General features: G+C 43.6%; 1 protein-coding gene across 3 annotated transcripts in view; it reads right to left on the minus strand.

The window, feature by feature from the left end:
• Nucleotides 1-23,634, minus strand: part of KDM3B (lysine demethylase 3B) — a 64,757-nt gene that overhangs the window by 37,999 nt on the left and 3,124 nt on the right. For 2 of the 3 annotated variants that reach the window (XM_040978696.1, XM_040978774.1), the window contains exons 1-3: nucleotides 20,980-21,220; nucleotides 3,573-3,740; nucleotides 697-810 (exon numbers count right to left, since the gene is read on the minus strand). In XM_040978696.1, the coding sequence (XP_040834630.1) occupies nucleotides 697-810; nucleotides 3,573-3,740; nucleotides 20,980-21,168 (471 nt within the window). In that variant the 5' untranslated portion in view covers nucleotides 21,169-21,220. Of the gene's footprint in view, nucleotides 1-696; nucleotides 811-3,572; nucleotides 3,741-20,979; nucleotides 21,221-23,634 lie in introns of those variants that run through there. The other variant, XM_040978867.1, reaches the window with a different exon arrangement.

Genomic DNA, 23,634 nt, shown 5'->3' on the forward strand with positions numbered 1-23,634 from the left:
TCATTAGGCTTAGAGCCTTGCTACATGGAATAGCATATTAAAGATATTGAGAAATCATATACAAAATAAACATTCAGGACAGTGCCTCTCATATTGATTTAATCATGAGAATATGGGCAAACAAGCTAGGAAATCATCACCAAAACATCAGAGAAAGCATCTGAGAAAATAACACTGGGCTTTGGGAATCCATTTTTTAAACTTCAGTAGCAACTCTTATAAGAAAAAGATAAATAGTATCTCTAATTCAGAAATTGCAACTGAGATATTAGTTTGTTTAAACTACTAACTTATCCCTTTCCTTGTCTCAACTAGATTTGCCCTTTTTGTAATCATTCACTACTTAATGCTGCTTGGAACTAGCTCAAAACATCCAGGCACTTGTCACCTAATGTAAACGGAGGCCCCGCAGACTCAAGTTACAGAAGAGCCATCTCAGGAAAGCAACCTCCTTGAAGACTCTTAGCAGTGTGATCTTAAGTCTTGAGTGGTTTTAGGGTGTGGTGCAGGTGTATAGAATAAGAAAGAAGCTTCAGTCACCATTTGAACTTTTCAGGAGAAATAAAAATTTAAAAGGATCAGGAGAATTTATTGGAGGAACTAAAGAAGTGTTGAATGAAAACAGGAATTACTCATATCAAAAAGGAAATAAGCAAAGAGGTAAATATGCTCACAGCTAAAGCAAGTGTTAAGTACCTGGAATAGATGCAAGCCACTAGCATCCGATAAGAATCGAAGCTCTCGATCCAGAAGGTATTCAACTGGAACCACAGACCCCACACCTAGCTTATCTACTAGGGGAGTGAAAGTCTGTGAGGTTTAATGACAAGAAATTGATTAGTACTTAGAAATGAAAATGTATACCAATCAAACTAAACTTCTCTACTTTAGAGAAATCAACTACTACTAATATTATTAAATCTTTCATCCCAATAACTAGAAATAAGCTAAAGCCTATGTTCTTGGAAACATTTCCAAGCAGCTGCCCTTCATACAAGCAAACTCAATATCCTCTTATGGCTGAAAAACAATAGTAAATAACTACAAATTCTTCCTAGCTATTTGACTGATCTTGCCAGGTTTTATGAGATCCAAGCTTTAGTAAATTTTCAGAATAGGGCCTGGCACTGTGACCTAGTGGCTGAAGTTCTTGCCTGGCACGCACCAATATCCCATATAGGCGCCAGTCCTAATCCTGGCACCCCGCTTCCCACCCAGCTCCTTGCTTGTGGCTTGCAAAAGCAGCCAAGAATGGCCCAAAGTCTTGGGACCCTGCACCTGCGTGGGAGATCCAAAAAGGCTCCTGGCTTCGGATTGGTGCAGCACCACTGTTGCGGTCACCTGGGGAGTGAATCATTGGACGGAAGATAATCCTGTCTCTCCTCCTCTCTTTACATATCTGACTTTCCAATAAAAATAAATAAATCTTAAAATTTTTTTTTTTCACAATAAGGAAGTACACTGCTGGGGCTAGTGCTATGGCAGACTGTCAGCATGCCTTTGCAGGGTGCCTGGCCTGAGTCCCGGCTCCTCCACTTCCCATCCAACTTCCTGGTAATGCGCATTCTGGGAGGCCGCAGATGATGGCTCAACAACCTGACTCTGTGCCACCACAGGGGAAACCCAGATAAAGCTCTAAACTTCAGCCTTAAACCTGGCACAGCTCTGGCTGATGCAAGCACAAGGGAGTAAATCCATGGGTGGAAAGTCTAAGCCTTTTAAACAAATATAAGTAAATAAACAAAAAACACAAAATAGTAATTATAGTAAACAAAAATTATCACTGGTATAAATAAGCATTTGTGAGTTCCTATTATTTCCTAAATAAAAAGAGGTACTACAAAAGGTTCAATTGGAAAGTGGCTTAATAACAAATGAAAGAAGACAAAGCCAATATATTAAAAAAAATTTTGTTTTGAAAAGCACCAGGGAAGAATAAAGTTTCTTAAAAGAAGAGTTTTTTAAGCTTAAAGTTTGCTAGTAGGATTGAAGCTGGATAATTTTGAATTAAATTTTATAGCACTGGGCCCGGCGCGGTGGCGCAAGTGGTTAAAGGTCCTCGCCTTGCACGCCCGGGATCCCATATGGGCGCTGGTTCTAATCCCGGCAGCCCCGCTTCCCTTCCAGCTCCCTGCCTGTGGCCCGGGAAGGCAGTCGAGGACGGCCCAAAGCTTTGGGACCCTGCACCCGCGTGGGAGACCCGGAAGAGGCTCCTGGCTTCGGATCAGCATAGTATCGGCCCGTTGCGGCTCACTTGGGGAGTGAATCATCGGAAGGAAGATCTTCCTCTCTCTCTCTCTCCTCTCTGTATATCCACCTTTCCAATAGAAAAATAATAAAAATAAATCTTTAAAAAAAAAAAATTTTATAGCACTTTCATCTCACTTCATAAAGCCAAATATAATAACTCAAAACTCTGTGTATTATAAACACTGTTTTTTTTTTTTAAAGATCTATTTATTTATTGGAAAGTCAGATACACAGAGAGGAGGAGAGACAGAGATGAAGATCTTCCGTCTGATGATTCACTCTCCAAGTGAGCGCAACGGCTGATGCTATGCCGATCCGGAGCCAGGATCCAGGAACTTCTTCCAGGTCTCCCATATGGGTACAGGGTTCCAAAGCTTTGGGCCATCCTCGACTGCTTTCCCAAGCCACAAGCAGGGAGCTGGATGGGGAGTGGAGCTGCTGGGATTAGAACCGGCGCCCATTTGGGATCCCAGGAGCGTTCAAGGCGAGGACTTAAGCTGCTAGGCCACGCCGCCGGGCCCCTATAAACACTGTTTTAATAGTTTGAAATGGACGCCGGTTCTAATCCCAGCAGCTCCACTTCCCATCCAACTCCCTGCTTGTGGCCTGGGAAAGCAGTGGAGGATGGCCCAAAGCCTTGGAACCCTGCACCTATGAAACACAAAAGAAGCACCTGGCTCCTGGCTCTGGTTCAGCTCAGTTCAGGCTGTTGTGGTTCCTGGGAAGTGAGCAGAGGATGGAAGATCTTTCTCTCTCTGTCTCAACTTCTCTCTAAATCCATCTTTTCAATAAATAAATCTTCCTGTGGGTGCCAGGATCTCACACGGGGATTGGTTCAATTCCTAGCTGCTCCACTTTTGATCCAGCTTCTTCCTAATGGCCTGGGAAAGCAGAGGAGAATGGCTCAATTCCTTGCATCCCTGCACCCATGAGAGACCTGAAGAAGCTCCTGGCTCCAGGCTTTCGGTTGGCTCAGCTTTGGCCTATATGGCTACTTGGGGTATGAACTAACAGTTGAAAGATCTTTCTTTCTGTAACTCTGTCCCTAAATAAATATAAGTAAATCTTAAAAAAACAAAACAAAAACCACTTTGGTATGAATACTAATAATGAAAAAAGTTTTAGAGATGAAAAGTAAAAAATATTATCTATTACAAATAAGAAAAGATAGTTTACTAAATTTTTCTTTGGTGACATCAGAATAAACGTATCATGACTAAAGTACAAGCAGCTTTGAAAATTCCAGAACTCAGCTACTGGGTAAACATCAAAGTTATCTGAGTAAAGCTTAAAAATGTTCCTAACTAATAAAAGCTACTTACCAGGGCTGGCCACTGTGCAACGGACACTCGAGTGTCCTGGAGAAGGACTGGATCTTTGCGAGGTGCCCATACGAGTGACCCTTCTAGTAGAAGGGCAATAACTTCTTCAGCATGAACTTTAACCCAGGAGTGCTGCTTCCAGTTGCAGCCATCAAATTCTACAAAGATCTGAAATAAAGAGAGATAAACAGTTTGAAATTACATTGAAAAATACTATACTCTAACATATAAACATAAATCCCCGCTTTGATAATGGATTAGGAAAAATTCTGCTGACTCACGCTCTTTAAAAGATGTCAGTATAGGGCCTGGCGCAGTAGCCTACTGGCTAACTCCTTGTCTTGCATGAGCCAGGATTCCATATGGGCACCAGTTTGTATCCCAGCTGCTCCACTTCCCTTCCAGCTCCCTAACTGCAGCCTGGAAAGCAGTGGAGGAAAACTCAAGGCCTTGGGACCCTATACCCTTGTGGGAGACTGGGTAGAGGCTCCAGGCTCCTGGCTTCACATCAGCTTAGCTCCAGCAATTGTGGCCAAGTGGAGAGTCAACCAGCAGATGGAAGATCTTTCCTTTGCCTCTCCTTCTGTTTGTAAAATCTGCCTTCCCATAGAAATAAATCTTTTTTTAAAATGTGTTTATTTGGGCCCAGCACGATAGAGTAGTGGTTAAAGTCCTCGCCTTGAACACGGCCGGGATCCCATATGGGCACCGGTTCTAATCCCAGCAGCTCCATTTCCCATTCAGTTCCCTACCTGTGGCCTGGAAAAGCAGTTGAGGACAGCACAAAGCCTTGGGACCCTGCACCCGTGTGGGAGACCTAGAAGAGGCTTCAGATTGCCTCAGTTCCAGCCATTGCAGTCACTTGGGGAGTGAATCACTGGATGGAAGATCTTACTCTCTCTCTATCTGCCTTTCCAATAAAAATAAATCTTAAAAAAATCATTTATTAAAAAAAAAAGTGTTTATTTGAGGGGCAGTGATGTAGCACAATAAATTAAGGTGTCATTTGTGAATCCAGCATCCCACATTGGAGCACCAATTCAAGTCTTGGCTTTTCTGCCTCAGATCCAGCTCCCTGCTAATGTGCCCAGGAAGGCAGGAGAAGGTGGCTTGGGCCTGCTGCTACTCATGTAGGAGCCAAGATGGAGTTGCTGTTTTCTGCTACAGCAGAAGTCAGCCACTCGGGGTGTGATCTCTTTATCTGTTTTTCCCCTTCTCTTTGTCATTCTGCCAATCAAATAAATAAAATAAATATTTACAAAATTTATTTGAAAGGGGAGAAAAAAGCAGATCTTCCATTCATTGGCTGACTCCCCAAAATGCTGCCAGCAGCAGAGACTTGGCCAAGACAGGAGCCAAAAACTCCATCCCAGTCTCCCTTGTGTGTCTAACGTTGCTAGGAAGCATTTGAGCCATCATCTACTACCTTCCCAGACACCTTAGCAGGAAACTGGATCAGAAGTGTAGCAACTGGGCCAAGTGCAGCAACTGGGCCACATGCGACGGCTTAGTGGCTAACATCCTCACCTTAGACGTCCTGGGATTCCATATGGGTGCTTGTTCTAATCCTGACTCCTCCACTTCCCATCCAGCTCCCTGACTGTGGCCTGGAAAAGCAGTCGAGTATGGCTCAAAGCCTGGAACACTGCCTGGATGTTGCACCTGTGTGGAAGACCTGGAAGAAGCTCCTGGCTCCTGGCTTCAGATTGGTTTAACTGGCTGTTTTGGCCGCTTGGGGAATGAATCAAAGGATGGAAGATCTTCCTATTTTCCTCTCTTCCTCTATGTATATCTGACTTTCCAATAAAAAAAAAAAATCAATCTTAAAAAAAATCAGAGTCAAGTAAGCTACAACAGAAAATCACAATGGAAGTTAAAAAAATAGGGAAATTTAAACAGGCAGTAAATGTCTACACTGACATATTTGATTGCAAACTCCCCTGATTGTGGTCTGGGAAGGCAGTCAAAGACAGCCCAAAGTCTTGGGATCCTGTAACCGTGTGGGAGACCTGGAGGTGGTTCCTGGCTCCTGGCTTCGGGTAGGCAGAGCACTGCCGTTGGGGTCACTTGGGGAGTGAATCATCAGATGGAAGAGCTTCCATCCTCTCTCTCTTCCTCTATATATTCTTTTGCAATAAAAATAAATAAATCTTTTAAAAAAATAAACTGTTAGTAGACACTGTCAGCAATGAAAAACAGTGTAGTGGTTCAATACTAACTGGATCTGACTCTGAATGACACATTATTTTCCCAAGCATTAAGACAATGTCCAGAAATTATGCTGTTACTCTAGTCTTCCAACCACTTTATAAAAATCAATGTGTGTGTGTCTAACTCTATACTGCCAACATCAACACTGAAATTTGTTTACTGTGCTACAGTGGTAATAACTTTTATTTTGTATAATATGAACTTTAAAATTTAAAAAGCTAGAACTAAAATCCTATTATATATCTGAAAATATCAGGGAAAAGTGAAATATTTAGGAGCCAAATTTCACCTAATTTAAAAGCAATTATCTTTTAACTTGCCTGGGCAAAGGATATGGAATTAAATGTTTCAACTTGACAAACACATTCTCTACATTGTGAGATGAAGCAATAACTCCAGGCTAGTGATATGAATTTGTTCTAAGGGTGATATGCAATGTAGATACATGTAAATATGCTTTCCCAACAGTAAGGAACACTGGCTCTAGCACTCTACTTCACTTGCCCAGTAAAGAACTAGAAGGAATTAGAACATATTAAGTAAATATGCATTTCAAATTGTAGCACACAGAATACAAAAATCTTAAAATGGTATTTGTGCAGTCAATGGGATAGAGAGGAAATATATAAATTAATATCAATGGTAGTAGTCAGACTGAGTTGGAAACTCAAAATTGGTTGGAAATTGGAATAGGATTAAAATACTTCGAGATAATTTTTTAAAAAGATTTATTTATTTTTATTACAAAGTCAGATATAGAGAGAGAAGGAGAGACAGAGATGAAGACCTTCCATCCAATGATTCACTTCCCAAGTGACCCCAATTGCTGGTGCTGCGCTGATCTGGAGCCAGGAACTTCTTCCAGGTCTCCCATGTGGGTACAGAGTCCCATGGCTTTGGGCCATTCTTGATTGCTTTTCCCGGCCACAATCAAGGAGCTGGATGGGAAGTGGAGCTGCTGGGATTAGAATCAGTGCCCATATGGGATCCTGGCGCATACCAGGCAAGGACTTTAGCCGCTGGGCCACGCCACTGGGCCCGAGATAATTTTTTAAAGTCTGATTACATGTCTACTACTGGAGTAAAGGTAGCAAATAATATGAAATGTGCTACACTTAGAACCCAAGGATCAGGCATAATGAATTTGATTCATTAAGGAAAGTTAGTATAAAATTCTTGCTTTGTGGAGCTTGCCGTGGTAGCCCAATGGCTAAAAGTCCTTGCCTTGTATGAGCTAGGATTCCATATGGGTGCTTGTTCTAATCCTGGCTGCTCCACTTCCCATCCAGGTCCCTGACTGTGGCCTGGAAAAGCAGTCAAGAATGGCCCAAAGCCATGGGACCCTGCACTTACATAGGAGACCCAGAAGTAGCTCCTGGCTCCTGGCTTTAGATCAGCTCAGCTTTGGCAGTTGCAGCCACTTGGGGAGTGAACCAGCGGATGGAAGATCTTTGTCTTTGTCTCTCCTTCTCTCTGTAAATATGACTTCCCAATAAAAATCAATAAATCTTTTTTTAAACATTCTTGGATTTAAAAATTGTTTTTATGCTCTACAGTGATCTACAGTGATTTAATCTAAGTGACAGGGAGACTGGGTGAGGTTTCTTCCTCTACCTCTGCCTTTACCCCAGATACACGAAAAAAGATGAGGAAATAATAGTCTTACCCACTTTCCTGTAGCCCTTGAACCTTTGTGCCGTAATTAGCTATGTAAAGATTATCAAAAATAAAGAAAAAAATAGTAAAAAAAATTTAAGTGACACTAAAATAAGTTCATTAAAAACTGGCATTTGGTCTAAATTAATTAAACACCAACAGATTCCTGCCTGGGCTCGAGCCTTGACTCTGCTCTTGATTTTATTCCCTGCTGGAGGCCCAGAGAGAGTTTCTGGTTCCTGACTTTGGCCTGGCTCAGCCCTGACTACTGTGCCTAATGGGAAGTGAACCAGCAGATGGGAGATTTCTGTCCATCAGCTTCTGAAATAAACAAAATCATATTATGCTTGATAAAACTGTATGGCAATAATCTGAAAATCTAGGACATCATGCCTGCCGATTAATCATTAGTTGGGATTCTGTCTCTTTACAAGGTCATTCTTACTAAAAATAGTAAGATTACTCATGTATCCATTCATTCAACAAAACTAGAGTATCTCTTACATATGCAGAATTTGCCAGGTCCAAAAATATCAAACAAGTAAGGTAAAACTTTACTGGAGTGATCCATACCCTACCTGAGCCAAGAGAAGTACAGAATTTAGTATAGATCTTTGTACAGGAGAAATAATAGAGATATGAGCATTCTATACTCAACAAGGCATCTTTCTTGGGACTAGTTTCACAAGAACTAGCAGTAAACAAGTTGGGACTTCAAGAACAACCTAGATTTTGGCAAGGAAATGAGGGAAAGACTTCCTAGCAGGTACAGCAGTAGAGAAACATGGAAACACATCAACTGGTTTGAGAGAAGCTAGTATGTAAGCAAGTTCTGCGTGGCATGTTAATAATAAAGTGAAATTGGTTGGCAAAGTTGCCTTGTTTGATCAGCAACACGTTTGCTTGTTGGATTTTCATGTGTATTTGAACATTAGGGAGTATATGCAATCTTAGAAAGCAGTCCATCATTGCTAGACACCTTAAAATAAATGTCTGATTATTTATTTGAAAGGCAAAAGACAGAGATCAATTTTCCATCACTCTCAAATGCCAGCGATAGCCAGGTCTAAGTCAAGTTGAAGTCCAGAACTCAATCTGGACTTCCTGAATGGGTGACAGTAACCCAGATACTTAAGCCATCCCCTGCTGCTAACAAAAAAGTATATTAACAGGAACCTGGAGTTGGAAACAGAGGTTGGATTCAAGACAGACTTTCCTCTGTGGAATGTGGGTAACAACTGTGCTAAATGCCTGCTCCACAACACTTTTTTTTTTTAAGAGGAAAGAATTAATTTTGGAATCAGAATGGAAAATGATGGAGGAAGAAACTGGGACACCAGTTACAAAGCAATAACAATCCAGAGGCTGGTGTAATAGCTCAACTGGCTAATGCTCTGTCTGCAAGCACAAGCATCCTCTATAGGCACTGGTTTGTATTCCAGCTGCCCCACTTCGAATCCAGCTATCTGCTTGTGATCTGGGAAAACAGTGGAGGATGGCCCAAAGCCTGAGGATCCTGCACTCATGTGGGAGACCTGGAAGAAGCCCCTAGCTTTGGGTCAGCTGAGCTCCAGCCAATAAGCCTAGTTTGGCAGATAGAAGATCTCTTCCTTTCTCTATGTAAAATCCGCCTTTTCAACAAAAATAAATTTAAAAATAAATAAAATGTTAAGCGAAAAGCAGCAATAATCTAATACACTGAAAAGAGAGCAAGCAGTTAGGCATACCGGTTAGGTTTCTGTCCCATCTAGCTTTCAGCAGTAAACTCAAGTAATTGGGTTCCTGCCAGGAGGGAAGACGCAGGTGGAGGAGAGTTTGGCTGAATTCTGGCCTCTGGGTTTTGGTCTAGCCACTTTCCAAATGATATGAGCCTTCGGAGAGTAAACTACTAGATAAGAGCTTTATACCTATCTGTCTCTCAAATAAATTAAATGGAAAAAAAAAAAAGAGAGAGAGATGGAAAAGGTTCTAAAGCAATAAAGAGATCATCTTTTTTTTTTCCCTAAGAGGATTTATAAACTTTCTTAATTTTCCTTGCTACAATCTAAACAATATATGACCTCTATTACAAATCACTTTGAAAACTGTGCTGTGGAACCGCCCCAAACTGAGACCAATTGCAAGACAGGCAGAAAGTCAATCACTGACATTTGTGTGGTAGAAAAAAAACCAGGTATTTATTTGCAAAGCACAGAGAAAGAATCCAGGCTTAATTTCCCAGGTGTTTGGAGAGTTATATGGAGTGAAGTTGGGGCTCTAGAGTGCTTGATAAGCTTGTGTCCAACTTCATGTTTGGTCAGTGATGCTTGTGGTCTTCCTTTGCTTGGCCAGTAAAACCATGGTCTTCTGAGAACTTTCACGATGGCCAGGCAGGCTGCAGTTGCTCTGGGTGCGGCTTACATTCCACCTCAATGCTGGAATTCGCTTGAACAAAACCCCTCTAGACAAAACAAGCCAACAAGGTTTTCTCAATTGGAGAAGCAAACAACTTCTTAAGTTCAGTGATCAGGATTTTGCAGGGCCAGCTGCACTACTGTTGCAAATCAGTGAATTCCTTTTGTTAAGTTAGGTTAATCCTAAAAGACAGGCAAGGACACCTTGGGCTAAGAGACAGGTAAGAGGCTGGGTCTTTCTCAAGGGTTTGGTCTCAACAACAAAGTGGGAAATGAAACATGGCTAGGTTATTGCTAGCAAAAGATATTTTTGTTTAATGGTTCTTTTAATTGTTTTAAGATTTGTTTTTTTTATTGGAAAATCAGATACACAGAGAGGAGGAAAGACAGAGGAAGATACTCTGTCCAATGAATCACCCTGCAAGTGGCTGCGATGGTCAGAGCTGAGATGATCCAAAGCCATGAGACCGGAGCCAGGACCCCACAGCAAGGAACCCAGACCCCACCTGTGTATCCCCAACGTGGGCACAGGGTCCCAAGGCCCTGGGCCGTCCCCAACTGCCCTCCCAGGCCACTGGCAGGGAGCTAAACGGGAGGCGCCCACAAGGTATCCTGGTGCAAGGCGAGGAATCCAGCCACTAGGTCTTATGGTTCTTTTATTTTTAAAGGGAACTACCTAATAGTTACGCATCCCCCACCCCTCCCCAAATTTCAAATACCCTGAATAAATTAAATATGAAGTATTTGAGAACTACTGGGAGGAGAACCTGTAGAATCATAAAGATTCAACTTTACATCCTGGGCCCAGTAGCCTACCAGCTAAAGTTATAACCTTGCAAGCACCAGTTTTAGTCCCGGCAGCCCTGCTTCCCATCCAGCTCCCTGCTTGTGGCCTGGGAAAGCAGTGAAGGACGACCCAAAGCCTAGGAACCCTGCGTGGGAGACCCGAAAGAGGCTCTGGGCTCCTGGCTTCGGATTGGCTCAGATCTGGCCATTGCGTGTGCTTGGGGAGTGAATCAGTGGATGGAAGATTTTCTTCCGTGTCTCTCTTCCTCTCTGTATATCTCATTTTCAAATAAAAATAATAAAAATAAATCTTTAAAAAAAAAAGAGAAAAAAAATTTTCTACATGTCAAGAATCTTAGAGTTTAATGCTAAGAAATAACCCAAAGCACAGAAAGGATTTTATTCACAAAAATGTCCCTTTTCAGTATTACTGATAAAACCCCAAATTTGAAACAACTTCTAAAAAAATGAGGAACAAACTACTCAATTTTTAAAATATTCGGACAGAGCATTTAATATTTTTATTTTAGTTACTAAAGTGATGTATGTAGAAAGATTTCTCTTTCTATAAATCTGCCTTTCAAATAAAAATGTTATTTTTTATAAAATTTGAAATCCAGAGAGAGAGAGAACGCATTTAATCTATCAGCTGGTCCACTCCCCACATGGTTGCTGAAGCCTGGAGATGGCAGTGTCCTCAGGTCTCCCATGGGGATGCAGAGGTCCTAACACTGGAACCATCTTGTGCTGCTTTCCCAGGCTATTTTCTGGGAGTAAGACGGGAAGTGGAACAGACACTGGAGGATCCAAGAAGGTATTCTAACTGGATGTCAGCACCACAGGTGGCGATTTTATCCACAATATCACAGTGCCAAACCCCTATTTCTTTTTTTTAAGATTTATTTATTTTCATTACATAGTCAGATATAAAGAGAGGAAGAGAGAGAGAGAGGAAGATCTTCCGTCCAATGATTCACTCCCCAAGTGACCCCAACTGCTGGTGCTGTGCTGATCCGGAGCCAGGAGCCAGGAACCTTCTCCAGGTCTCCCACATGGGTGCAGGGTCCCAAAGCACTGGGCCGTCCTCAACTACTTTCCCAGGTCACAATCAGGGAGCTGGATGGGAAGTGGAACTTCTGGGATTAGAACCGGTGTCCATATGGGATCCCGGTGTGTTCAAGGCGAGGACTTAAGCTGCTAGGCAACATCATCAGGCCCAAACTCCTATTTCTTAATACTAATTTTCCTATTTTTAAGAGGCAGACACAGGGAAAGAGTTATCCAAAACAGATAAAGGCCAGGCACATAGTTAGAAGTTAGCAAATCAATCAGGAATCCAATCACTTAAGTCATCACCACTCTGCCACCCAGGGTGTATATGAGCCAGAACCTGGAATCAAGATCCTGAGATGGGTCAGACAGACAGCCTGGTGGCTAAATCCTCACCTTTCATGTACCATGATACCCTGCTGCTCCACAACCCATCCAGCTCCCTGCTCATGGTCTTGGAAAGTAGTGGAGGATGGCCCAACACCTTGGGACCCTGCACCCACGTGGGAGACCCAGAAGAAGCTCCTGGCTTCAGATAGGATCAGCTCAGGCTGTGGTGGCTGCTTGGGGAGAGAACCAGCAAACAGAAGATCTTTCTCTTTGTATTTCCTTCTCTGTAAATCTGACTTTCTAATAAAAATAAACAAATCTTTAAAAAACAATTTCCACATTTTATGACATGCATACATTACTTCAGAATCAGGAAACCAATATGTCAAAGGTTTTCAATATAAGAAAACCAAGCAGATGTAAATCACAAAAGCCAAGGGATAGGGGCCTTTGGATTAAGGTTCTCAATTAGATCCCAACAATATTAAGACAAAAAATATTAACAGTGAGTCCATGTCAATAGGAATGTTTTAAAAAAAAATCATTAAAATTATAAACACCTTATTGTAACAGAAGGCTACAGAGTAGAAATTCCACAATAAAAAAGAAGTGAATGCTAGCCACTTAGACATCTAAGTATTCTATTGTTTTAAATAGAATAGTCAGGGAAGGTTTTTTGAAACAGTGTTACAAAAATGAACATATCCTTGAACTTAAAATTTGTAGAAGAGATAAAGCAAGCTAATATCTTGTTATATATCTTTCAAAAGAAACACTGTGATAAAAATTCCCAAAGATTACTAAAGGAGCAAAGAACAAAAACAATGTTCTGGGGATTTAAAAAGGCTTTACAGGGGCCAAAGCCCCTAGGATAACTGGGCTTGAAGAACAGGTAACTTCTCTTGCCTCCTTATGAGATTTTGATGATTGACAATACTGATAGCAACAGGACAAGAAGACAATGGAGGTCAGAAAGAAGCAGGCCAGTGGAGGACCTCCAGTCAAGGGCTGATGGCTGAAAATATCCTTTTGGCAATACCCAGTGTACCTTGTCTGGCTCCGTCTCTTGAGCAGAACAGGAGCAGAACACTTCTGGACAGGTATACCTCCCCTTGTACGTTAATAATTTCACATGTAGACTTACAATCGATCTCTAGGGAACTTGGTTAGTGAAATAGTTCTCTAGAGCCTGATTACTTCTGAAATCACTAAAACAATGGTGTTGCTTTCCTTGCAAAATCATAATCAAGACAAGTCAGACTACTTGAGCCGCTATCAAACAATCAGGCAGGTCTCATCCTCAACAGAATAAGGCTGAAAGACCCTTTAGCAATGGGAATGCTGGGTGGAGGGCTTCAAAACCATCAACCTATCAAAGGTAGCGGAGACCTGAAAAGCAACGAAAGGTGTAGTATACCACAGGCCTCATGGAAAGCCTATAGGGACATATTCCATCTGTTACCGAGAAAACCAACACAAACAAGAAAATATTTCTTACACACCATTTTCAATCTGATAGTTCAAGTGGAACTTTTAAATGAACCAGCACAAGTTGGGGATGAGACCCAGGCAAGTGAGCATCAAAGGAGAGAAAAAGCCCTCAGCAGGCACAAGTTCCATGAAACAAGTCTGTTAGGAAGAAAACTGGTAATTAAAGAAATATCCAATTGCATTGTAAAGGAAGACAATACTGGATAAACTCAGTGGTGTATAATGTGACCACCACAAAGCCCTGAAACAATCAGAAAACAGAGGCACATTAAATGGAGCTGGCTTTGTGGTAACGATTAAGCCACCCCTTTTGACATTAGAATCCCAGATAAAAAGCAAGCTACTCCACAATCCAGCTCCCTGCTCACACACCTGGAAAGGCAGTGGAGGACGGCCAAGTGCCTGGGCCCCTGTCACCCATGTGGAAGACCAGGATGAGGTTCCTGGTTCCTAACTTCAGCTTGGCCCAAACATGGTTGTGGAGCCATTCGGAGTATGACTTTGTCTCTCCCTCTGTCATTCTCCTTTGCAAATAAATTTTTAAAAATACCAAAAATAAAATAAAAATAGGGTCAGCACAACACTCAACAGGCTAATCCTCTCACAGCAATACCAGCATATCACTTGGGTGCCAGTTCTAGTTCTGGCTGCTCTACTTCCAATCAAGCTCCCTGCCAATGGCAGCAGAGGACAGATCAAGTTCTTGGGCCCTGGACCCATTGGGAAACTAAGAGGAAGCTCCTAGTTCCTGACTTTGGATGAGCTCAACTCCAGCCACTAAGGCCATTTGCTGAGTAAACTAGCAGATGGAAAATCTCTTTCTCTGTAAATCTGCCTTTTAGGGCCTGGCATGATGCCTCAGCAGCTAAATCCTAGCCTAGCATGTGCCCAGATCCCATTTGGGTGCTGAATCATGTCCCAGTTGCTCCTCTTCTCAACCAGCTCCCTGTTTGTGGCCTGGGAAAGCAGTGGAGGACGACCTAAAGCACTGGGACCCTGCATCCATGTGGGAGATTGGAAGAAGCTCCAGGCTCCTGACTTCAGATTGGCTCAGTTCTGGCCATTGTGGCCATTTAGGGAGTGAATCAGCAGACAGAACTTTGTGTTTCTCCTTTGTAAATCTGCTTTTCCAATAAAAAAATATAGATCTTTAAATAAATAAATAAATAAATAAAATAGAGCTACTAGAAGTCATGTACACAGAAGCACACAGGTATTTTTTTTAAAGTGAACTGTACAAAACACAGAAGTGCCTGAAAACATGTGACCACAGTTCAGGATTTCTGCAGTATGATCCACTTTTTTTTTTAAGATTTATTTTTTTATTTTTATTACAAAGTCAGATATACAGAGAGGAGGCAGACAGTGGAAGATCTTCCATCCGATGATTCACTCACTTCCCAAGTGACCACAATGGTTGGTACTGTGCCGATTCAAAGCCAGGAGCCAGGAACCTCCTTCAGGTCTCCACACGGGTGCAGGATCCCAAAGCATTGGGTCGTCCTTAACTGCTTTCCCAGGCCACAATCAGGAAGCTGGATGGGAAGTAGAGCTGCCGGAATTAGAACTGGTACCCATATGGGATCCTGGAGCATTCAAGGCAAAGACTTTAGCTGCTAGGCCATGCCACCGGGCTCAGTATGATCCACACAAGTGTATGTGTATATGGTTGGGTTCACAATTAAACAGTGGATATTATTATCTTCAAGCAAATACAAACTCATTTTTATTGAAAACTCTCAAAGCTGTAGACTGACCAACAAGTCATATTCAGTTTACTTTAATATACAAGAGTATAAGATATAGTATCATTCCTATTTTTATTTAACTTCCCCACTGTAAGAAGATGAGGAAAAACACTTTTTAAAAGCCACAAACTAAATAAATAAAAACCACAAACTCCCATTTCAATCACAGATAAAAATTCAAAATTTGAATATAAGTAGGGAATAAATAACACTTGAACATATATTAGAAATAAGTTACTACCTAGGACCTGGCAGTAATTATTGCGTTAGCTAGAAACAGTAAAAAGAGATGGGTATTCTATCTACCTACCTACTCTTCCCCGAAACAAAACAGGAAAGTGAGGGAGGAGTAAAAAAACAAGGCAGATAAACTTTCACTCCTCTTGGAAGACTTCCAGAAAGAAGAAACATGGCACTAGCCTGGACACAGCTCCAATTACTGCATTATCTTGAATCAAAGGAAAGAAGTATTTTACAATCCATCTTTCCTTGAGACAAAGATGAAAGACTGAGAGAGAGACAAAGAGAAAGAAAATAAGACCGATGTGTTTTCACTCCTCTTACAAGTTCTAGATGTTTGTTTTGAATTGCACATTCAAAACAAATCGGTGCTACATTTACAGCATGATTTAATTCTACTGTACAGCAAGAAAAAGATGGTGTAGTTAATAGAATTTGCAGCTGCCACAATTACTCAACAGGAAAAAACTTTGATCCCCTATCTAAACACGCCAACTACAAAAATACTCCAAATGGGCAAGGACAAAGATAAATAAATGAAAATATTAGATAAAAAATTTTAATAATATTTATCCCTCTCTGAATGTCTGAATTAAAACACTGGCCCCACTCTCCGTTCCTGCTCCCTGCAAATGAGCAGGTGATGGCACAAGTACGTGGGCCCTGCCTTCGACAAGGGAGCACAGGATGAAGTTCCAGGCCTTGACTTTGACTTCTCAAACCTGGCTGTGGTCAGCACTTGGGAGGGAACCAGAAGATGAGAGAGATCTCCCCCTTGCTGCCTTTCAAATACATAAAATAAATACAAATTTAAAGACAGATAATTCTGATTTTATTTTTCCACGTGATAAAGCAACAAATAGTCAAGCAACAAGAGAAATCAGTTGCAACATACTAGACAAGTAAATAAGTTCATTAACAAGACTTACACAAAGTGACAACTTTCATTTTTTAATGGGCAGGAGAGATGCAAAAACAAGTAACAAAAGAAATGTAAAAAGGCCAATACACACACACACACACACACACACACACATGCACAAAAAGGCTGGTAGTCATGAAAATAATGTTTTTGTAATAAAGATATATTTATTTTCATTACAAAGTCAGATATACAGAGAGGAGGAGAGACAGACAGGAAGATCTTCCATCCGATGCTTCACTCCCCAAGTGACCCCAACCGCTGCTGCTGTGCTGATCTGAAGCTAGGAGCCAGGAACCTCCTTCAGGTCTCCCACACACGGGTGCATGGTCCCAAAGTATTGGGCTGTGCTCCACTGCCTTCTCAGGCCACAAGCAGGGAGCTGGATGGGAAGTGGAGCTGCCAGGATTAGAACTGGTGCCCATATGGGATTCTAGCGATTTCAAGGCGAGGACTTTGGCTGCTAGGCCACGCCGCCGGGCCCAAAAATAATGTTTTTTTTTTTTTAAACAAAAATTAGGGACTAATACTGCTAGTTAGTGCAACAGTGAAGGGAAACTGAACTACACACGTGAGTATGAAATGCTACAATCTGTGCCCAGCAGAGTTGCCTAGTGGCTAAAGTCCTTGCCTTGAACATGCCAGGATCTCATATGGGTGCCGGGGTTCTAATCCTGGCAGCTCCACTTCCCATTCAGCTCCCTGCTTGTGGCCTGGGAAAGAAGTCGAGGACAGCCCAATGGCTTAGGACCCTGCACCTGCGTGGGAGTACTGGAGGAAGTTCCTGGATCCTGGCTCCGGATCGGCACAGCACCAGCAGTTGGGGTCACTTGGGGAGTGAATCATCAGATGGAAGATCTTCCTCTCCGTCTCTGCTCCTCTCTGTATATCTGACTTTGTAATGAAAATAAATAAATCTTTTTTAAAAAATGCTACAATCTAGGCCCAGCAGCATGGCCTAGCAGCTAAAGTCCTTGCCTTGAACCCACCGGGATCCCATATGGGCACTGGTTCTAATTCCGGCAGCTCCACTTCCCATCCAGCTCCCTGCTTGTGGCCTGGGAAAGCAGTTGAGGTCGGCCCAAAGACTTGGGACCCTACTCCGGCGTGGGAGACCTGGAGGAGGTTCCTGGTTCCTGGCTTCAGATCAGCGCACTGGCTGTCGTGTTCACTTGGGGAGTGAATCATCAGACGGAAGGTCTTCCTCTCTGTCTCTCCTCCTCTCAGTATATCTGACTTTGTAAAAACAAATAAATAAATCTTAAAAAAAAATGCTACAATCTTACTGGAAAAGAACCAGCAGTATCTTCTTATCCTATTAAACCCACTCATGGACGGCTAAACTACAGAAACAAACCTTGAATTACATGAAGATACATGTACAGGTATGTTCACGTATATAAATGGCAACAATTTGCAGTGTAAAAAAAGTCTTTAAAGAACCTGAAAAGGAGAAATGACTGAGTACATTACAGGACATTCTATGGATATTTACTATAATCGATGGGTAAAATCTATACATATTGATGCCCATGGTACATGTTAAACAATGCAGCTGAAAACACTGAACAAAATGATGCTATGTGCTAATGATACTGAACACCCTAATATACAGATGTTTTCACGATACCTATATTATTAAGAACCATGAACAAAACCAACTTTTATTTCTTTGCTAAGGGTGTGCTAGTGGAGGATGGAGATTGTTGTAGATACCTACATGTGATATTTTACTTTTATAACAATAAAAAAGAAAACACATGAAGGCTACATATGTGACAGTCAAGGTCTCGACAACTCACATGGAACAGAAAGTCACACTGGGTTAGGAAATAACTAGAGAAGGAATAAAACCCACTGGATTTATTTTGCAACAAGATTTTTTTTTTTAAATTTTGCAAGCATACAATTGTATTCTGAATGAAAAAACTACTATTCCAAGCAGGGGGGTGAGGAGATAAGGAAGTTTTTTCTTCTTTGGCTAAAAAACCGCAGTAGTTACTTGTCAGCATAGATTGCTGGCAATAATGCCACCTTTGTCATCCTCAACAAAACAGCCCCCAATCAAGAAGACTCTGGGTTTCCTTTTTTCATGTCATCTTGAGTTAGCACATGGCTTTGAGGTTGCTTTCCAGAAAAGGTTTCATTAAAATGACCAGTGTTATATTTAGAAGGATTTCTGGATCAAAAAGTATTTAGAAAAAGAACATTACTGAAGCCTAAAATTGAGAAGCATGTTTTCAATCACTTTAGAAACTCATTCACTCAATCCTCGATTACTCATCCTTAACAGGGGGCGCCCTGCTATGCATTACTCAAAACCAAGCGTGCCTGAAAACATCTTAAACGGAACTGAATGAAAATCTGCCCAATCACAGGCCAGCTGCTTCCAAACTCCACCCTCGAGTACATGAGGAACAATTCTGATTGGAAGACAGTTGTGTTTACTACGGTGTGTGGTGCAAATTGGAAAGGTCCATAGGCCCAGAGTCCAAAAGAAATCTCTTTAATGAAAAAGGAAAACAGAACGGCCAGTTCCGATTCTGTATTAGTCATTCTCATTAATAGAACCTCAACATAACTGCAATTCTTGAACAATTTTACAAGCTGGTGGAAGAAAAAGTCTAAATGTTCGGTCTTGCAGCTGTGCTCTCATCTAATTTCCTGGACATACATCCACAACAAGCCTAAGCACAATCTCACACCAAGCTTGCCTTTGCTGCTACATTCCCACAGCCCCCTGCAAGACCTCAACACAGTGGCAACATGCACTTTGCTTTAATCTCCAAGAGCCACTGCAACTTTTTACTTGTTTTCAAAACCCAGTTCCATCGGCCAAGTAGTAACATTATCTAGTAGTTATTAGTAGACAGACGGCATCTCAGTAAGCTTAAAAAATGTCTGCCCTTAGGGAGCCCAGCAAACAAAGTGAATGGGTAGCCATTTCAGGTGTAGAACTCATTAGCAATTCAGCTGATGAAGGCAGCCACCTTGGGAAAATTAAATTCCCAACTGAAAAGTTGGGGTGTTCTAGGCCTAAGGCCAAGAATGCACATAATGGTAGATGCCAAGTATGTTTTGCTTCCAAAGGGGTAGAGTCCCTAAATACGAGAGGGACACACCTCTCCTTCACCTCAGCCATATCCCAAAGGACAGGAATTTAGATCCAAATCCTGGTTTTCCTTATCATCACCACCTCCTTATATTCCAGAGATCTTATTACAAATCCCCCTCCCCAGACTCATAAACGTTCTAGAAGCCTTTCTTAAGGAGCAGAGACAAGATCAGAGAGAAACAACGCAAATAACAGAACCAAAATCTAAGCCAACCACAAGCCAAACAATTCATAAAGCTTAACACATTGGGGGCGGGGGGGGAGATGGTCTAACACAATAGGAAGAAAAACGAACATCAGAAACCGACGGCCTTCTGTACCACAAAAACCGCTTTCCTGGTTACAGTGAACAAAACGTGTGCAGAAGCATGTTCACCAAGAAAAATTACCCACTGCTTGCCAATCTTTTACTGTCCAAATGAAACCTTTCCCCACGCTCCCCATTTTCCAACGCCTTATCACACCGGAGAAGCCAGAGCCGCTAGGAGAGTGAGGAAATCAAGAGGCTTGCCAAAAGCCAAAGACACTATTTAACACATCACAGTTCCGAAAGCTACTTAAGGTCTCAAATCGAACCACGCAAAATCAAGACAGACAACCAGCGCAAACCTTCAAAAGCGACCAATCCCCAACACAAAGTTTCAAAACAAAACCTCTTCCAAAGGTTGGGGGTGTAGCCGAGCTGGGAGGGAAAAAAAAGCAAAAAGCACCACCCCACAGCTCCGATTCCCCTACTCGGCTACTAAGATCTCAAACTTGTCAGAGACAACCCCGACTGCAGCTCCTGTCACCCAGAGACACTGAGAAAGGGGAGCCGGAGACAGTCTTCGGGAACTGGCCTTTCTGCAGAGTGCCAGGCCGAGCCTGGCTCAGACAAGGAGGAAGTAACTGCCAGATTAAAAAAAAAAAAAAAAAAAAAAAAAGCCCCAGCAGCTCCAACTGCAGCCTCAGCCTCTGTGCCTCCCACAACTGCCCACATGCCCGCCCCATTCGGGGCTCCGGGAGGAAGCGAACAGGGCACCGGTCTCCCGGGAGAGGCTGGGGACCCCATAGGTCCGCCTCTTGCAAGCGGCAGCGGCAGCACCCGCCGGAATGAAGGGATCGGGAGTGCGGGGTTCGAGAGTCGGCTCGGAAGGCGTGTTTTGGGGGGGCGGGGGACGCTGAGAAAAGGGTCGCCCGGAGGCGGGGCCTGCCGGCAAGCAGCAACAACTCCTAACGCCCTGGACGCCCCCCGGGAAGGGGAGGCTGTTGGGGGGAAGCGGGGCGCGCACCCCGACGCGGAAGCCATGCTGAACGGAGCTCGGGGTGCCCGGGTGCCAACGTGCCGGCGGGGGGCGCTAGGGAGATCCAGGGGCGCAGAACTGGGTCACCCCTTACCCCACCGCCCCCTCACAAAGGCCCCCGGGGAGGCCGCCCACAGGCCCCACAGCCCCGGCCTCGAGTGCCCGCCTCGGCCGCCACTCACCGCTAGGTCCTGGGGCACCGCCCCGCTCATGGCCCGCACCGTGCCGGCCCTCCAGGCCCGAGTGCGCAGCGCAGGCCCCGGATCTCCGCTTGCCGCCGCCGCGGGGGCCGAGGCCGAAGCTGAGGCCGCGGTGTCCGCGAACAGAAGCAGCAGCCTCTTGCCCACGGGGGAGGCCGCCGCGTCCGCCATCGCCAGGACCGGTCGGGCCCGCGCTCCCGCCCGCCGCCTCCCACCACCTTCGCCGCCGAGCGCCCGATCCGCCCGCAAGGCCTCCCTCCGCACCACCCGCGGCCGCCGCTCCCCCCACCCCCCCAACAGCTACCACCAACCACCGGCGCGGCGCAGCGCCCCCCGTGGCCGGGAGCGGAGCCGCAGCCCGGGCCCCGCACAGCGCCCCCCGCGCTCTGGAGCGGGGCGGCAGCTCCGGGCCCCTCGCCGCGCTCCGCCCTAACCTCCCCGGGGCCTGCAGTGCCCCCTGCGGCCGGGAGGGGAATTGCAGGTGTAGCTGGAGTTGGGGGGGGGAGTGGGAGGGTCCTTCAGAGCCCCATGGCACAGTCCCCTAGACCCCAGAATTTCTTTGGGGGAAGGGGGAGTCCATATCTGGGAAGGCCTCGGCTTACCCTCCTTGGACAAGACTTGTGGGATGGGGACTGAGGGGTAAGGTACTTCATTACTGTCCTCAGTACCCCATTTATTTTTCTAAAATGACCCACCCTTGCTGACTTCTAGGAGGCATGCACCCATTGGTCCAAAGGACATAGTATCTTCCTTCTCATTGGCCCATGATCTAGTACCATTCTGTTCTATATTGACAGAACTTCAGATTCCCTCCCAATTGGTCAATGGATTGATTACTACATCCATTGGATGTGATGTCATGCCATTGGTAGAAGATCAATTTATTTCTAACATTTTAGTAATATGGCCTTAAACTCATGGCCCATCTTCTCCCTAGTCTTCCAACGTGGGTGCATCTCAACAACTTTTAGGAGTATTAGAAGAACCTAGTAGTTAAGGAGATTCAGCAATATCTCATCCATAGGCCAAAGGATATAGCAACCATTGCATGTTGGGAATGTCAAACTAGCATGTTCCATGGTTTGTTTCATGCATGGATGGAGTATAAACCAATCAGAAAGGGTCTGGAAATAAGCCATGACTATTGCTCTAAAAGTGGTTATTAGTTTCCATGGTCTCACATATACGTGAGGAAAGAGCAGTAGCTGGCTCTGCAAGCCTTCTGTGTCTGGCCAGTTATCTTTGTCCATAATTTTGTCATCTTCCCTGACCTTTATTCTTGTAACAAAGCTTGCGAAGGGGAAGGCGCCAATTTTTGACCGCAGTAAAGTACCACCACACACACTGAGAAGTCATTTTAAAACGAATGCTTCTGAAGTGAATGCTTCTGAAGTGCCAAGGAAACATTGTTCTCATTTCCCGGTACTTCTGTCGCCCACAATTAAACCTGAGGCCTGACTCAAAATAATTTGCTAGGATGAAAGAAACTGGTTAAAGCACACATCCCAGAAGTTGTACACTGAAGTAGGAAGGAAGTGGAGGGGAAAGATGAAGTCAGACAGGGCAGCTTGCAACTCTATAAAAATTTTTGCCTTTTCCTGAATGGGGCTTAAATTACTGCCCCCATGTGGAAGGCTGGCTTCTCACGGCACCAGAGAAAGATGCTAATCCTGCAAAGGGGAAATTCATAAAACAAATGTGGCAGGTGCTTCTCATGCGCCAGGAACTTTGCACAAAGTTGGAACACAACCCCAAACAAGATAGAACCCTTGCCCTCAGGGAGTCTACTTTCCTAATACTAACAGGTCTTCAGGAAGGAACAATTAAATTACACTAAACAAACCCAACCTTAACAATTGAAAAGAAAGGAAAAAAAAAGGGGGGGGGGGAGGTGTGTGTGTGTCAAAGTCATTTTAGAAGTTCTTCTATCCCCCCACCCTACTTAAGGAGTAGGTGAAACAAAGTTTGAAGGAAGTAAAACATTGTAATTCCAAGGTTGGTAACAACTCCCACCCTTTCAAATAGTACTTTTAGCCTCACAAAGGTTCCTGCTCTAGGTAGTCAAGCCAATCCTGAACTCCTGCACACTTCATTGGTATTCAATAATGAATGCCACCAATTTGAGGCAGGAAACTAGGGCGTAGGCTAAGCAACTTGACTCCTTTTGCTGTCTGGTACAGAGGCTGAGCTTAGGGACAGTTTCCTGCCTGGACCTCTAAGCAACTACATTTCACTCACACACATTGGAAGAGTATTAACATAGGGAGAAGAAAGGGTGGAACAGCAAGGTCTTAACACAGAACACACAGCTTCTTTCAGCAACTGGACTCCAAATTGAAGACTTAGGGGGAAAAATACCCATTTCTAGGACCAAAGAGAAGCTTTGACGCAAGCATAACCTTCCAAAACCAGCATCTTTTTTTTTTTTTTTTTTTTTTTTAGCATGGAGAAATCATGGAGGTCTTTGAATCCTAGTAATAATTTTCATCTCTTCAGAATGTTAACATTTGAAAACTGTTACAGGTTCCTGGGCAATTCCCACCCTGTCTTTCCCCTACCTCTCCAAGTCTACAAGTTGCTGACTATTCCATCAAGAGGGGCTGGAGTGTGTTACTTCAACCTGTTTGGAAAGAATAA

This window comes from Ochotona curzoniae, unplaced genomic scaffold (assembly GCF_017591425.1).
Source record: "Ochotona curzoniae isolate NIBS_2020 unplaced genomic scaffold, NIBS_Ocur_1.0 contig_1, whole genome shotgun sequence".
Classification (NCBI taxonomy): domain Eukaryota; kingdom Metazoa; phylum Chordata; class Mammalia; order Lagomorpha; family Ochotonidae; genus Ochotona; species Ochotona curzoniae.